Below are 14321 nucleotides of genomic sequence, written 5' to 3'. Positions count from 1 at the left end.
ACACTCTTAAAAATAAAGGTTCTTCACGATGCCATAGAACAGGGGTCACCACACTCGGTCCTGGAGGGCCGGTGTCCTACAGAGTTTAGCTACAACCTTAATCAAACTCACCTGAACCAGCTAATCAAGGTCTTAATAGGTATACTTGAAACTTCCAGGCAGGTGTGTTGAGGCAAGATGGAACTCTGTAGGAGACCAGCCCTCCAGGATCAAGTTTGGTGACCCCTGCCATAGAAGAACCTTTTTTTGTCTAAATGATTCCATAAAGAACCTTTAACATCTGAAGAACATTTCTGTTTCACAAAAGGTTCTTTGTGGCGAAAGAAGGTTCTTCAGATTATAAAAAGGTAAGAAAGAGATGGTTCTTTAAAGATCCTTTGACTGAATTGTTCTTTGTGGAACCAAAAATGGTTCTTCTATGGCAGAGGTCACCACACTCGGTTCCAGAGGCGCCGTTGTCCTACAGAGTTCAGCTCACCAATCATGTTTGGTGACCCCTGTCATACACTCTTAAAAATAAAGGTGCTTCACACTGCCATAGAATAACTTTTTTTGCCTAAATGATTCCATAAAGCAGTCATTCCCAAAGGCGGGGTCCCGACCCACAAGTGGGTCGCAGGAAATATTGTATGGGTCGCCAAGTCGAGCACTATTTTTCAGTGCGCTATATACTCTTGATTAAAATTTATATGTGTAGTTCACCTATTAGCCGCACGAGGGAGCTCGTTGTTTTCTTCTTCTGCTTTCTTTTTTTTGTTGTTGTTCTTTAGCTGCGCTCTGCATCGCCTGTTTCATACTCCGTCTGCAGTGCGTATGCGTTGCGTATTTTTTTCTGCACCCATGTTAACGGATTGGAGCGTTCACACTGCACGCGGTTGCAGTCCAGCAGTGCGTCCCAGAAGCAGTGCGTTTGCAGCAGAGCAGCGATCATTTCGGCAGAGTCTATTTTTTGCTGTGCTGCAAGCGCTGCATGTGCTGAATTAAAGTGACAGCGCATTGTTCGCTGTAAAAATGAACATGGATTGACACGAAAATGTCCCATAAATGCATATAAATGAAGTCCACTTTTTCACAGTCAACACGTGGCTTTTTGGCTAGGTTTAAAACAAGGAAAAGTGCAATTTTAAAGAAAAAGGCAACATAATACGTGCACTTGTCCAGGCAGAAAAGTTCTTTAAAGCATTGTTTTTAATAAAGATTTAATGCGAAAGAAAAGCATGAGAGCCGACTGTTTCTGTCTGTGATAAGTTTTAATTAAAATATTTTTTGATAGCCCAATTTCAATTAGAAAAGGAAGCTATAGCCTCCCTATGTTGTGTTTAAATGTGTTGCAACTTGCTTGAGCAACTTAATATACAAATCTAGAAGTCAAGTGCATTGAATAATATGTGACCCTGGACCACAAAACCAGTCATAAGGTTAAATTTTACAAAACTGAGATATATATATCATATGGAAGCCCAATAAATAAGCTTTCTATTGATGTATAGTTTGTTAGGATAGGACAATATTTGGCCGAGATACATCTATTTGAAAATCTGGAATCTAAAGGTGCAAAAAAATAAAAATACTGAGAAAATCACCTTTAAAGTTGTCCAAATTAAGTTCTTAACAATGCATATTACTAATCAAAAATTACATTTTGATAGGTTTACAGTAGGAATTTTACAAAAAATCTTAATGTAACATGATCTTTACTTAATTTCCTAATGATTTTTGACATAAAAGAAAAATCAATAATTTTGACCCATACAATGTATTTTTGGCTATTGCTACAAATATACCCCAGCGACTTAAGACTGGTTTTGTGGTCCAGGGTCACATATGTTGTTTTTTATTGAGTTTAAACGTGAAAATGTCTGTTACTGTATTAGTGTACTGTGATAAAAGAGGATCACAATGCTGAAAAAGCACTTGTGGATTTGAAATCAAAATAACGGATAAATATTGTGTTTGTGGTAAACAGCATTTTCTGCAAATCTGCATTTTACTTAAATATAAAAAAAAAGTGCTTTGTCAAATATCTGTATCTCTTTTAAATAGTTAAGTGGAAGCATGACCTTAAAAATGGTCACACATATTTTGTTAATGCATAAATTCTCTTCGTGATATATGAACTATATGGGCTTAATGTTTATTGGGTCACAAGGATTTATCGACTTTAAAATGTGGGTCCCCAGAAAAAAAGTTTGGGAAACACTGCCATAAAGAATCTTTAACATCTGGAGAACATTTTTGTGTTAAAAAAGGTTCACTGTGACGAAAGAAGGTTCTTAAGATTATAAAAGGGTAAGAAAGATGATTCTTTAAAGAACCTTTGCCTAAATGGTTATTTGTGGAACAAAAAATAGTTCTTCTATGGCATACCTGTGAAGAACCTTTTAAGCACTATTATTTTTTTTTATTCAAAAAGCTATTATTTTTTATTTAAAAAGCGTGAACTTCCACCAGTAGTTCTAGAAATTATGAAACGGTTCCTCCAGTGCAAAAGCCCCTCATGTTGGGGCGGAAACATCCCAAGTATACTGCAATATTTACTTGTTGTTTTTTTTTTTTAATCAGGCACTTAATTAATGACTTGGCCTCTTTTTGTTCTCTTTCAGTTGTGCCTCGTCCAGACAGATGTCCAGTAAGAAGTGGTTCCTGGTTTGTCTCCTGGTTCCAGGAACTGCTTTACTACTGTATCTCTCTTATAACCCTTTGATAAAAGGGGAAACGGAGGTAAATACACACAGGTACCCTGTTCCACAAAACACAGAAACACAAAATGAGGAAGAACCAGGGTTGTACCATGTGGCGTATCCCCGAAAATACAAATTCATCATTGACCAGCCAAATATATGTGAAGAGCAAAAGCCCTTCTTAGTGGTTATGGTCCCGGTGCCTCCTGGGGACACCAACGCACGCAATGGCATCAGGATGACGTGGGGTGGAGAAAAGGTTGTAGAGGACAAAGTAGTAGTGGTGCTCTTTATTATGGGCTTAAACAATGAAGGTACATTGCAGGAGCAACTCCGCAATGAGAGCCAGCAGTACAAAGACCTTATCCAGGTCAACTTCCTGGATTCCTACAGGAATCTGACTATTAAAACCATGATGATGATGGAATGGCTCAGCATGAATTGTCAACAGGCGTCATTTGCTATAAAAGTGGACGTTGACGTGCTCCTCAACATGAACAACCTAATAAATATGCTTGTGAGTCTGAACCCAGTACCAACCAACTACATGACCGGGCTAGTGTGGTACGCAAGCCCTGTCATGCGAAATCCATTCAACAAGTTTTTCGTCCCCTACGATGTGTACCCCAAAGAAACATTTCCTCCGTATCCACTTGGGATGTGTTACATCATATCTTTGGATCTGCCACAGAAATTTATAGAGGAATCGAGGCACATTAAGCCCATATATATAGAGGATGCATATCTTGGCATGTGTTTGGAGCGTTTGGGTATTGTCCCAACCAAACCACCAAATATGGATCAGTTTGTGGTGACACAAACGCAGTACAATCGCTGTTACTATTCTAAGCTGATAGCAATACTCACAGACAGCACAAATCAGATGTCATCTTTTTGGGGAGATATTCATTCAACCAACAATCCATGCTGAGGTGGAAACATCCCAACTAACAGGATATTCTGCAATTATGTGTCTGACTAAGAAAAAACATTTTACATGAGTGTATAAATTTCTGTGTGTGTGGTTGTATGTGTGCATTTATTTGTTTCAACTAAAACTACTTGTAAAATGCAGTATCCTACTCAGGAACAAGGACACAAGTATTACATGTAGAATCGTATTTTTTGTTGTTGTTTGGTTTTGTTTTATTATTTAAAGTTTAAGACATTCTTTGCATGAGGAAATAAGTGTATTTTTAACTGAAACATAAGCTTGCACACAGTCATGCCATGTTTGACAAGGAAGTATGAAGGAATTATACTATAATATGTTTGTCATTTATGTTTCTATGTTTCTAGTAGTTATATAGTAGTTACTTAAAGTTAAAAAAAGTAATTTTTATTTGAATCAGCATCAACTGAAAACAGTAAACCAATATAATAAGATCAACTACAACAAAAAGATAATTGTATTTTTGTAAACAGCAGAAACGCACTAAATGTTAAAATGATTAAACTGACAAACCGTTTTGAAAATACAGTGTGTAGCATAAGAGAATTACTTTCTGAACAGTCTGTGCTAAGTTAAATGTCCTTCTTCTCATGTGGGTCATATAAACCTAACGTTACGTGACTCCCACACCATTTTTATAACCAGACGTTCATCCGCCTATAAAAGTAGTACCGCCTCATAAGAATATGTACAGTTTACATACCAAACAATTCTGTGTTTAACAAAAATATGAGCTGGATGATGTATTAAACTTCTTTATTTACTTCATCCGGCTTGTGTTTTAACTAGCATTCAACTGAGAATAAAGCAAATATTTGCTCACATAAAGCTACCCGCAGTCTGTTTGATTCTGACTTGACTCCCGCCTCAGCCGTGTTTCAGGTACTCAATATCAGTTAATGTTATCAGGGCTCTCAAGTCTCACGCATTCACCGTGAGACACACGCATTTCAACCAGTTCACACGCTCTCACGCCACACCTTGTATTTCTCACGCTAAAAAGTAAGGGCTAACTTGTCCCGCTATATGGTGTAAATGGACGAGGTGCAGGCTTTGCAGAGAGAAGTAATCTGCCAAGCTCATAGCTGTCTTGAGAGTTAAATGGCACCTACCAGCCATAAAATTAGAATTAGCTGTTTTCTGGTATATCACGTGGTCCCGCTACAATCACGTTCGTCACTAGGCAACGTAGACGCGCACACACGGGACAAGGCCAGCGGTGGAATCGTTGCGGGGCTGCGGCTTTCTCTCGCAGTGGAAGCGTTTAGTTCAGTTGAGGAGGTGGTCGCGTTGCGGTCTCGGAGCGGACGTTGCCATTTGTATTTACTAGAAACTAAATAAATGCAGCAGGGTTTTTCATATTTATTTATTTATTTATTTATTTTTTCCATTTTACGATTCCTAGACAAAATCACTTGCCTGTGATCAAAGATAGTGAGAACTGATGTTGGGGATTATAGCCACATTTGTGCAAAATTATTGGTTCTTCAACAGCTTTAACTAATTGTGGGCCTGAAATTAAGGAAAAGACAAGATAATTGGTAAATCTGCTAAAAAAGCCAGAGAAATTCATCCAAATAAAATCAATTGTTTTATATATTTCAAAACACAAATGTATCAACATTGTTGGGAAGGTTATTTTGGAAATAGGCTGTAATAGGCTACAGATTAAATTTCCCTATTTAAAATGTAATTTAAAAGTAGTGTAACTATTTCAATTGCTTTAGAGGTAATGTAACATTACATTTGATTACTACATTTCTAAGGAATGTTTTCAACTGTTAATCCTCTTAAAAACTTTTTAAGCAGGCAGGTTTACCTTACAGTAGCACAAATTACTGTCAATTTTACAAAATCCTTCATCACTTGAATTAAGATTATAATAATTTAATTTTAAAGCACAGCACCACAAAATCTTTAGCACCTCTGTTTAACTCCTGAAACATTGGTGTCTCTTATTTTAAAGCAGTCAATACGATTTGGGAAATAAATCAATCAAAATGTTTACATGTAACCCACTTTGTAATTGTAAACATTTTTAAAAGTAACTGTAATTTAACTATATTTGTTATTTCTCAGTAACTGTAACAGATTAGTTAAATGTCGTTTTTAATTAAATTACACAATTACATGTAACTAATTACTCTAGCTAAGTTCAAGCCCCTACCACTGTCATCAAGGCATCAAAGTGTGCAATAAACACTTGAAATACAAAATGACATTAGTAAGCTGAAATATGTACCTCTCTCTTTCACAAACACACACACAGATTGACATTCATGCTATGAGCAAGTTCTGCAATCCTCCTGTATGATTACAGTATGTGCATCGAGCACTGCTGTTTAGTTTGCTCGTTTGGGGCCAAATTTCTTTTTTTACTTTTGATACATATGCATTTTTGAAATATTTAAAACATTTTATTTTTATGAATTTGACTTATCAGATCTACCAGTTGTTATATTTTTTTATTTTGTGCTGCATTATGAACATTAGATAGTTGAACTTTTACCAAAAACTGGAGAGAATTGCGTGGGGCCGAGGGGCCGCTGCTGCAAATATTTGAGTGGCTCCTCCCCTAACAGAAAAAAATGTCACTCCAAACTTTTTCCAAAACTTGAGAGCCCTGGGCCCGTATTCACAAAACATCTTAAGGTTAAAAGTAGCTCATAAGTTGCCGATTTAGGAGAAAATCTTAAAAATAATGGGCGTGTCGGTCCTAAATTTAGGACTCATAAGTTTTTGCTCTAAGAGTGTTTCACAAAGCGTTTAGCGCTAAAACTAGCTCCTAAATCTGTGCAACGTAAAGACTGATTTATACGTGTCCGCAAGTTCGCTTGGGTTTGTAAAATCACCCATTTCGCGTGGCTGTGTGCACGGCTTCTCGAGTGAACTGTTCGCGTGTAACCCCATTTCCCACGAAAAATGTTAAAGCTGTTTTGGCTGAACAGGTACGCCTGTACAAACATCTCTATAATCCATCAATGACCATATAAATAGTCAGATGGCAAAAAACTCATCGTGACCTGTATTGGAACGGACGAAAACTTTTGCAAAAAAGTTTGTGAGACTGTACATTTTGTGTTGGTTTTACTGTTGAAGACTGCTGTAATAAAAATATTTCTCATAATTGCTTCTGTTAGTGTTTCACATTACTTATTTTCATAGGCGTAATGCACGGGTGGGATGAGTGGGACACTTTTTGCAAAGCTATTGTCCCACCACTTTTTTGAACATCTCGCAGCAAGGACATACCTAATGCTGATGAAACATTCCTTTCTGTTAAATAAGGTGCTGACGCTGGAATCTGTATTTTTTTCTGAAATCATGCTTAATGTTCATTGCGCAACTTTCTCAATGCGGCTCGTGCTCAGTGTTCACACGCGCGCGCTTCAATCCCTCACTTAAAAATCAAAACAAAATACACACAAATGTGTCTCTGATATAGGATCACTGATGAACATATTTAATTTTATTAAGGGATGAAAAAAGCTATGTGACAGCGGATTAGAACCGAAACCCTCTGACTCATCTAATGAACATTCTACCACTAGACTATTGGATATTACTAATAATGCTTGCATATCTATGCATTTATTCACGGCAACATTTATCTCAAGGTTAATAACATATTATTAAAGTACATGTAAGAATAAAATTATCATGTTAAAAACTAGTTTAATGTCAATACATTATGTACACATGATCAGAGTCTGTAACCACAAAACATTTCATCTTACCACTAAAAGTTCTCCTAAATGCTAGTAAAAGTTTTTAGCTAAGAGTTTTCTCTTAAAACCTATTCACAAAGCTGCTGAGACAAACTTTTACTAAGGAATAGAGAGAAGTCTTAAGCTAAAAGTAAGGGCGGGGTTGACCTCGTTACTATGGATGATGTTGACATGCTCATTAACTATGCACACAATGATTGGCTGACAGGGGAGGGGTCTCTGTCAGAGATTTATTCATAGAAGTAGCGTGCACTATTATATCATATTTAAATAAAGGTTTTAAAATAAAAATGTTGCCATTTTCAAATAAAGATTTTAAAATGCAGGCTAAGTGTCACTAATTAAACGTGTATCTCCTGCCACATGTGCGCTCCTCATATACAGTTAGCGGCTATGCATATAAACAGCCTTTTAATTAACAGTAGAATAATCATAGGTGATAGTAAGGCATGTAAACGTAAAAGAAAACCAAACTGGACACAAGAACAACTCTTACTTCTTGCCCAATTTGCTCATGAATACAAAGTTGGGATAACCTCAAAAACTAAAAGAGATGTGTGGGAAAATATATGTGTGCAAATAAATGCAACTTTCCCACTTTTGTCCAGAAGCAAAGATGACTGTGAAAAGCGCTGGTACTCTTTGCAAAGTCAGGCAAATTAAGGCAGAGATTGCAGAATTTAAGTGACAAACAACTGCTACAGCTAAACGGACATTACTTTCAAGTTGCCGATAATGTTTTCATGTAACCTTATGCTATTGCAGATTAAAATCCTTAGCCTCATTAAAACATTTATTGCATTCATAAGAAGCTGCGATTCGAGGATTGTCAAAACATTGATCTGTGGAGTTTTTTCTATTTGTTGCAAATCTACAGCAGTCCTTCGCGATTAAGACCACATCTTCTGAAAAGCTCATTATCATCCAATGCTTCTAAAATGCTTCTGTTCCGAGGCAGACAGCCGGCAACAGCCATTATAGGATAGTTTTAGGACTTGATCTTAGTGACTTAGGAGTCCTCTCCACTACTCCTAACATTTCGCAGATTTAGGAGCTAGTTTTAGTGCTAAAACGCTTTGTGAAATACTCTTAGAGCAAAAATTAGGAGTCCTAAATTTAGGATTGTTTTAAGCATTACTTTTAAGATTTTCTCCTAAATCGCTAAGTTATGAGATAGGCTACTTTTATCCTTAAGATCTTTTAGGAACAGGGGCCCAGAATTTGGTGATGTGCGCGCGCAGGCAGCACAGGCTTGCGGTGCAGAAGAACACGTCGAGTATAAATCAGCCTAAATAAGGCTTAAATCACAAGATCAAATCCTTACCTTCCTAATACTGCTGTTGGTGGCGATCTGCCTATAACTTAAACGTTTTAGAAACACTCTGCATGTATATGCATGCATATTCCTACACAACTTTTTTTTTAGTCTTGGAGGTTATTTCCATTTGATTATATCCTACGTTGGGCAAGAAGTAACAGCTGTTCTTGCATCCAGTTTGGTTTTGTTTTACGTTTGCGTATCTCGCCATCAGCCATGATTATTCTATCATGAATAGAAAACAAGGCTTTTATGTCGGCGCCGATAGCCTAGCGGTTAGTGCGTCAATATATAGCGTAACTCTGCTCAAAGCGCCCTGAGTTCGATTCCCGTTTCGAAATATTTTGCTGCTCCCGCCCCCTTCTCTTCACCCAATGATTTTGTGTTAGTTCTCTGCTATTCTGTGTCATTAAAAGCATAAAAAGCTCTTTAAAAAAGTCTGTTTACACGCATATCAGCTAATTGTTTTTTATAAGAAGCACACAGGTAAAAGGCTGTCAAACATTTGAACACTTATTTATTAAGTGAAACTTGCCCTGTATTTTAAATTCTTTTTGAATGTGGCAACATTTTTACTACCTTTTTAAAACTTTATTTGAATATGGCAACATTTACAACAATATTTCTATGAATAAATGTCTGACAGAGACTCCTCCCCTATCAGCCAATCACTGTATGCATGTTAGTGAGCATGCTGACATCATCCATAGTAACGAGGTCAACCCCGCCCTTACTCTTAGAATCAGAATCAGAATGAGCTTTATTGCCAGGTATGTTTGCACATACTAGGAATTTGTTTTTGTGACAGAGCTCCACAGTGCTACAGAAAGACAGTGACAAGACGATACATATTATAAAAAGAACAATATAGAGGTATACAAGACAGACAATGTGCAAAAATAGCAAAGACATTTGAATGGAGTAAGTATGTGCTTTAAATAAATAACGGAAAAATGAATAAAGAATGTATAGTGTTGTATGTTCCACGATCAAGTGTTCATGAGATGGATTGCCTGAGGAAAGAAACTGTTTCGGTGTCTGGTCGTTCTAGTGCTCAGTGCTCTGTAGCGCCGACCGGATGGTAACAGTTCAAAAAGTGAGTGTGCTGGATGTGAGGGGTCCAGAGTAATTTTGGCAGCCCTTTTTCGTACTCTGGATAAGTACAGATCTTGAAGGGTAGGGAGGGTTGTACCAATGATTCGCTCAGCAGTCCGGACTATCCGACGTAGTCTTCTGAGATCAGAATTTGTAGCTGAGCTGAACCAGATGGTAATTGAAGTGCAGAGGACGGATTCAATGATGGCAGAGTAAAACTGTTTCAGCAGTTCCTGTGGCAGGTTGAGTTTCCTCAGCTGGCGGAGGAAGTACAGCCTCTGCTGGGCCTTTTTCACAATGGAGTCTATGTGAATGTCCCACTTCAGGTCCTGAGAGATGGTATTTCCAAGGAACCTGAATGACTCCACTGTGTTTACAGTGCTGTTCATGATGGTGAGTGGGGGGAGAGCAGGGGGGTTTTTCCTGAAGTCTATGATCATCTCCACAGTTTTGAGCGTGTTGAGCTCCAGGTTGTTATGACTGCACCAGACAGCCAGCTCTTTTACCTCCTGTCTGTAAGCAGACTCGTCACCGTCCTGAATGAGGCCGATAAGTGTGGTGTCGTCTGCAAACTTCAGGAGCTTGACAGAGGGGTCTTTGGAGGTACAGTCATTAGTATACAGGGAGAAGAGCAGTGGGGAGAGGACACAACCCTGAGGGGCGCCAGTGCTGATAGTACGGGTGCTGGATGAGAATTTTCCCAGCCTCACTAGCTGCTGTCTGTTTGTCAGGAAGCTGTTGATCCACTGACAGACTGATGTGGGCACAGAGAGCTGAGTTAGTTTGGGCAGGAGGAGGTTTGGGATGATAGTGTTGAAGGCTGAACTGAAGTCCACAAACAGGATCCTCGCGTAAGTCCCTGATTTGTCCAGATGCTGCAGTATGAAATGTAGACTCATGTTCACTGCATCATCTACAGACCTGTTTGCACGATAAGCAAACTGCAGGGGGTCCAGTAAGGGTCCGGTGATGTCCTTCAGATAAGCCAGAACCAGTTTCTCAAACGACTTCATGACGACAGATGTTAGCGCCACAGGTCTGTAGTCGTTAAGTCCTGTTATTTTGGGTTTCTTTGGAATGGGGATGATTTCAGAACGTTTGAGAGAGGCGGGGACTTCACACAACTCCAAAGACCTATTGAAGATCTGTGAGAAAATGGGTGCCAGCTGATCTGCACAGGTTTTCAGACAGGCTGGTGTGACACCGTCAGGGCCTGGTGCCTTTCTTCTTTTGTTCTTTTTGAAGACCTTGCGTACCTCATCTTCACTGATTTGAATGGGAGTTGCAGGAGTGGGGGAGAGGGGTGATGTTGGAGGTGTAAATGGTGTCTTTTCAAACCGACAATAGAACTCATTCAGATCGTCTGCCAGTTGCTGATTCTGCAAAGTGCTGGGGGATGATGTCTTGTAATTGGTGATTTGTTTTAGACCTTTCCACACTGATGAAGAGTCACTGGAATGAAATTGGTTCCTTATCTTTTCGGAATAATTTCTCTTTGCTACTTTGATCTCCTTTTCCAGTGTGTATTTGGCCTCTTTATACAAGACTTTGTCCCCTTTCCTGTAAGCATCATCTTTGACATGACGAAGCTGTCTGAGTTTTGCAGTGAACCATGGTTTGTCGTTGTTGTAAGTTAAGCGAGTCCTGGTAGGAATGCATAAATCCTCACAGAAACTGATATATGAAGTAACAGTCTCTGTAAGCTCGTCCAGATCAGTAGCAGCAGCTTCAAAAACACTCCAATCAGTACATTCGAAACAGGCTTGTAAAGCCCGCTCTGTTTCGTTGGTCCATCTCTTTACAGACTTTGCTACAGGTTTAGCAGATTTAAGTTTTTGCCTGTAGGTTGGTATAAGATGAACCAGGCAGTGATCAGAAAGTCCCAAAGCTGCCCGTGAGACAGAGTGATATGCATTCCTTATTGTGGTGTAACAGTGGTCCAATATATTTCTATCTCTGGTCGGACATGTGATGTGCTGTCTGTATTTTGGCAGTTCACGGGAGAGATTTGCTCTATTAAAATCCCCAAGAATGATTAAAACAGAGTCCGGGTGTTGTTGTTCTGTCTCTGTGATGTGATCAGCGAGTTTCTGTAACGCCAGGCTCACGTGCGCTTGCGGTGGAATGTACACACTCACGAGAATGAACGAGCAAAACTCTCGCGGCGAATAGAACGGCTTACAGTTTATGAAAAGCGCTTCAACATCAGAACAGCATATTTTCTTTAACACTGTTACATCTGTACACCACCTCTCATTGATGTAAAAGCACGTCCCGCCGCCGCGCGATTTCCCCGTCGATTCTGCGTCGCGGTCTCCTCTGAACAGCTGATATCCCGGGAGATGAATCGCGCTGTCCGGTATAGCCGCGTTCAGCCAGGTTTCCGTGAAACACAGAGCAGCAGAGTGTGAGAAGTCCTTATTTGTCCGGGAGAGCAGAAGGAGTTCGTCCGTTTTGTTTGGTAGAGACCGGAGATTTGCCAAATGTATGCCTGGCAGTGTCATCCTGAATCCACGCTGACGAAGCTTCACGAGCGCGCCGGCGCGCTTCCCCCGCGTCCTGCGCGTCCTGCGCGTCCTGAAGCCTTTGGTAAGCGCCGCCGCTCCGCCAACTATGATGTTGAGCAAAACGTCCGAATAATCAAAAACCGGTAGGAGATTTTGTGGTATGTTCTGCCTAATGTTTAGCAGTTCATCCCTTGTAAAACTGATCGTGTTTGCAAAACAAAAAACAGGAAAAACGAACAAAAACACAAAAACAACTGGAGAGCTAAGCACAGAGGCTGCCATTCGCGGCGCCATCTTTAGTTTTACTTAGCTTAAGACTTCTCTCTACTGCTTAGTAAAAGTTTGTCTCAGCAGCTTTGTTAATAGGTTTTAAGAGAAAACTCTTAGCTAAAAACTTTTACTGCTATTTAGGAGAACTCTTAGTGGTAAGATAAAATGTTTTGTGAATACGGGCCCTGATGTTATATTTATGTCTTTTTCAACAGTTAATCTTACATTAAGTCAAAATGTTTAAATGTCAGTGGTAAACACGTGAGAACAGCTTATCTAGTCATGTAAAAACAACGACCTGTGATAACTAATAACATTACACTACATGGTCAGTATGTGGGCCAGTTTGTTGACACCCGAACGCCACACCTATATGTCTTAGTTGAAGATTATATTTGAAACCCAAAAGTTAATAATAGGTATTCAGTCATACCTGTACAGATTTCACTGGCGCTTAGGACTGAGTTTCATCCACTAATTCCTTAGCTGTCATATTAGATAATTACAGATTTACTTGTGCAAAGACTGGTGAAAAAACCTGGCGAAGTCATTGGTGTTTGGTGTTTGTATCAAAACTCCTCTGCTGCCCTCTGCAGGTCTTCAGTAGCCTACTTTGGATACACGTTTAAACAAGGATAAAAAGGTAAACGTAAATGTAAAATTACTTTAGTTTTATTTTGCAGCAATAAATTGAACCAAATAGGAAATGTGTGGAACTTTATGAATAATTAAAGTATTAAAGTTATAATTCAGGTTAGAAAGACCTGCATATTTTTGTTTTCACCAGGCGTCATCAATCGACTATATTGGCGGTAGTGAACATAAACAATGGCACGGAACCGAACAAAACTCGCACATTTTGCTGATTATTGCTGATGAAATGATCAATAATTGTCATGTTTTTGTGCTGTACTAAATGTTCGGACCGGGAAAAACATTTGGAGTAGGCCTACTATAGACTACCAAAATTGTGGCAGAAAAAAAAAACTCAGGGACAAAAGACATTTGGTTGGCCAAACTCAAACTCAACCAGGATTTCTTGACAACATTCGTGTTTGTTCTTATGCCGCGTTCCAGGCAACCCGTTACCCGTGTTTTTCCAACTTTCTACCCTTGAAAGTGCACCGGAAAGGCAGTCAAACCCGTGACTTCCCACCCGTCAACTCATACTAGATCGATGTGCTCCCAGTTCCGAGCTCCGAGCCCGCGAAACAACAATGTCAGCCCCTGCAGGTGCGGTGTTAATGCAAGTGGTACATGGTGGAAAAATAGGGTTTAGGACAATATAACGTTGAAATCAAATTATAATAATATACAATAATATAAATAATAAATGCGCTCAGGCAGTTTGGCGTGACTTGCCTGGAATGCTACAAATAAGTTTTAAGTCGTGGTTTGAAGTTGTGATTTAAGGGCTCAAAAACCTGGAAGGCAGCATTATTTCCGGTCAGGTAGGTGAGATATTAGGCTAATATCTTAATAAATACTGCTCGTACGAATTTTAACCACCTTTTAACTTTAGTTTGTCAAAATATCCTGGTGAAAAAAACAGCTAAAACCAGCCTAGGCTGGTTGGCTGGTTTTAGCTGGTCAACCAGCCTGGTTTTAGCTGGTCATAGCTGGAAGGCAGGCTGGTTTTAGAGGGGTTTTGGCCACTTTTCCAGCCTGGCCAGGCTGGTCTTAGCTGGTCAGGCTGGGAAACCACCAGCTAAAACCAGCCTGACCAGCCTGGCCAGGCTGGGAGACCAGCTACTTCCAGCATAAACCAGC

The 14321-nt window shown here is 39.4% G+C and overlaps 1 protein-coding gene across 1 annotated transcript; it reads left to right on the top strand.

Moving 5' to 3' along the window:
- The first annotated feature begins 2609 nt into the window (after positions 1-2609).
- On the top strand, positions 2610-4138 carry LOC141339321 (beta-1,3-galactosyltransferase 2-like). The gene has a single exon (XM_073844939.1). It carries the CDS (start codon positions 2623-2625, stop codon positions 3610-3612), a length of 990 nt encoding a protein of 329 aa, XP_073701040.1. The 5' UTR covers positions 2610-2622; the 3' UTR covers positions 3613-4138.
- The last annotated feature ends 10183 nt before the right edge of the window (positions 4139-14321 follow it).

Source organism: Garra rufa, chromosome 7, assembly GCF_049309525.1.
Source record: "Garra rufa chromosome 7, GarRuf1.0, whole genome shotgun sequence".
Classification (NCBI taxonomy): Eukaryota; Metazoa; Chordata; class Actinopteri; order Cypriniformes; family Cyprinidae; genus Garra; species Garra rufa.
This window is presented reverse-complemented; position numbering and strand designations above follow the sequence as displayed.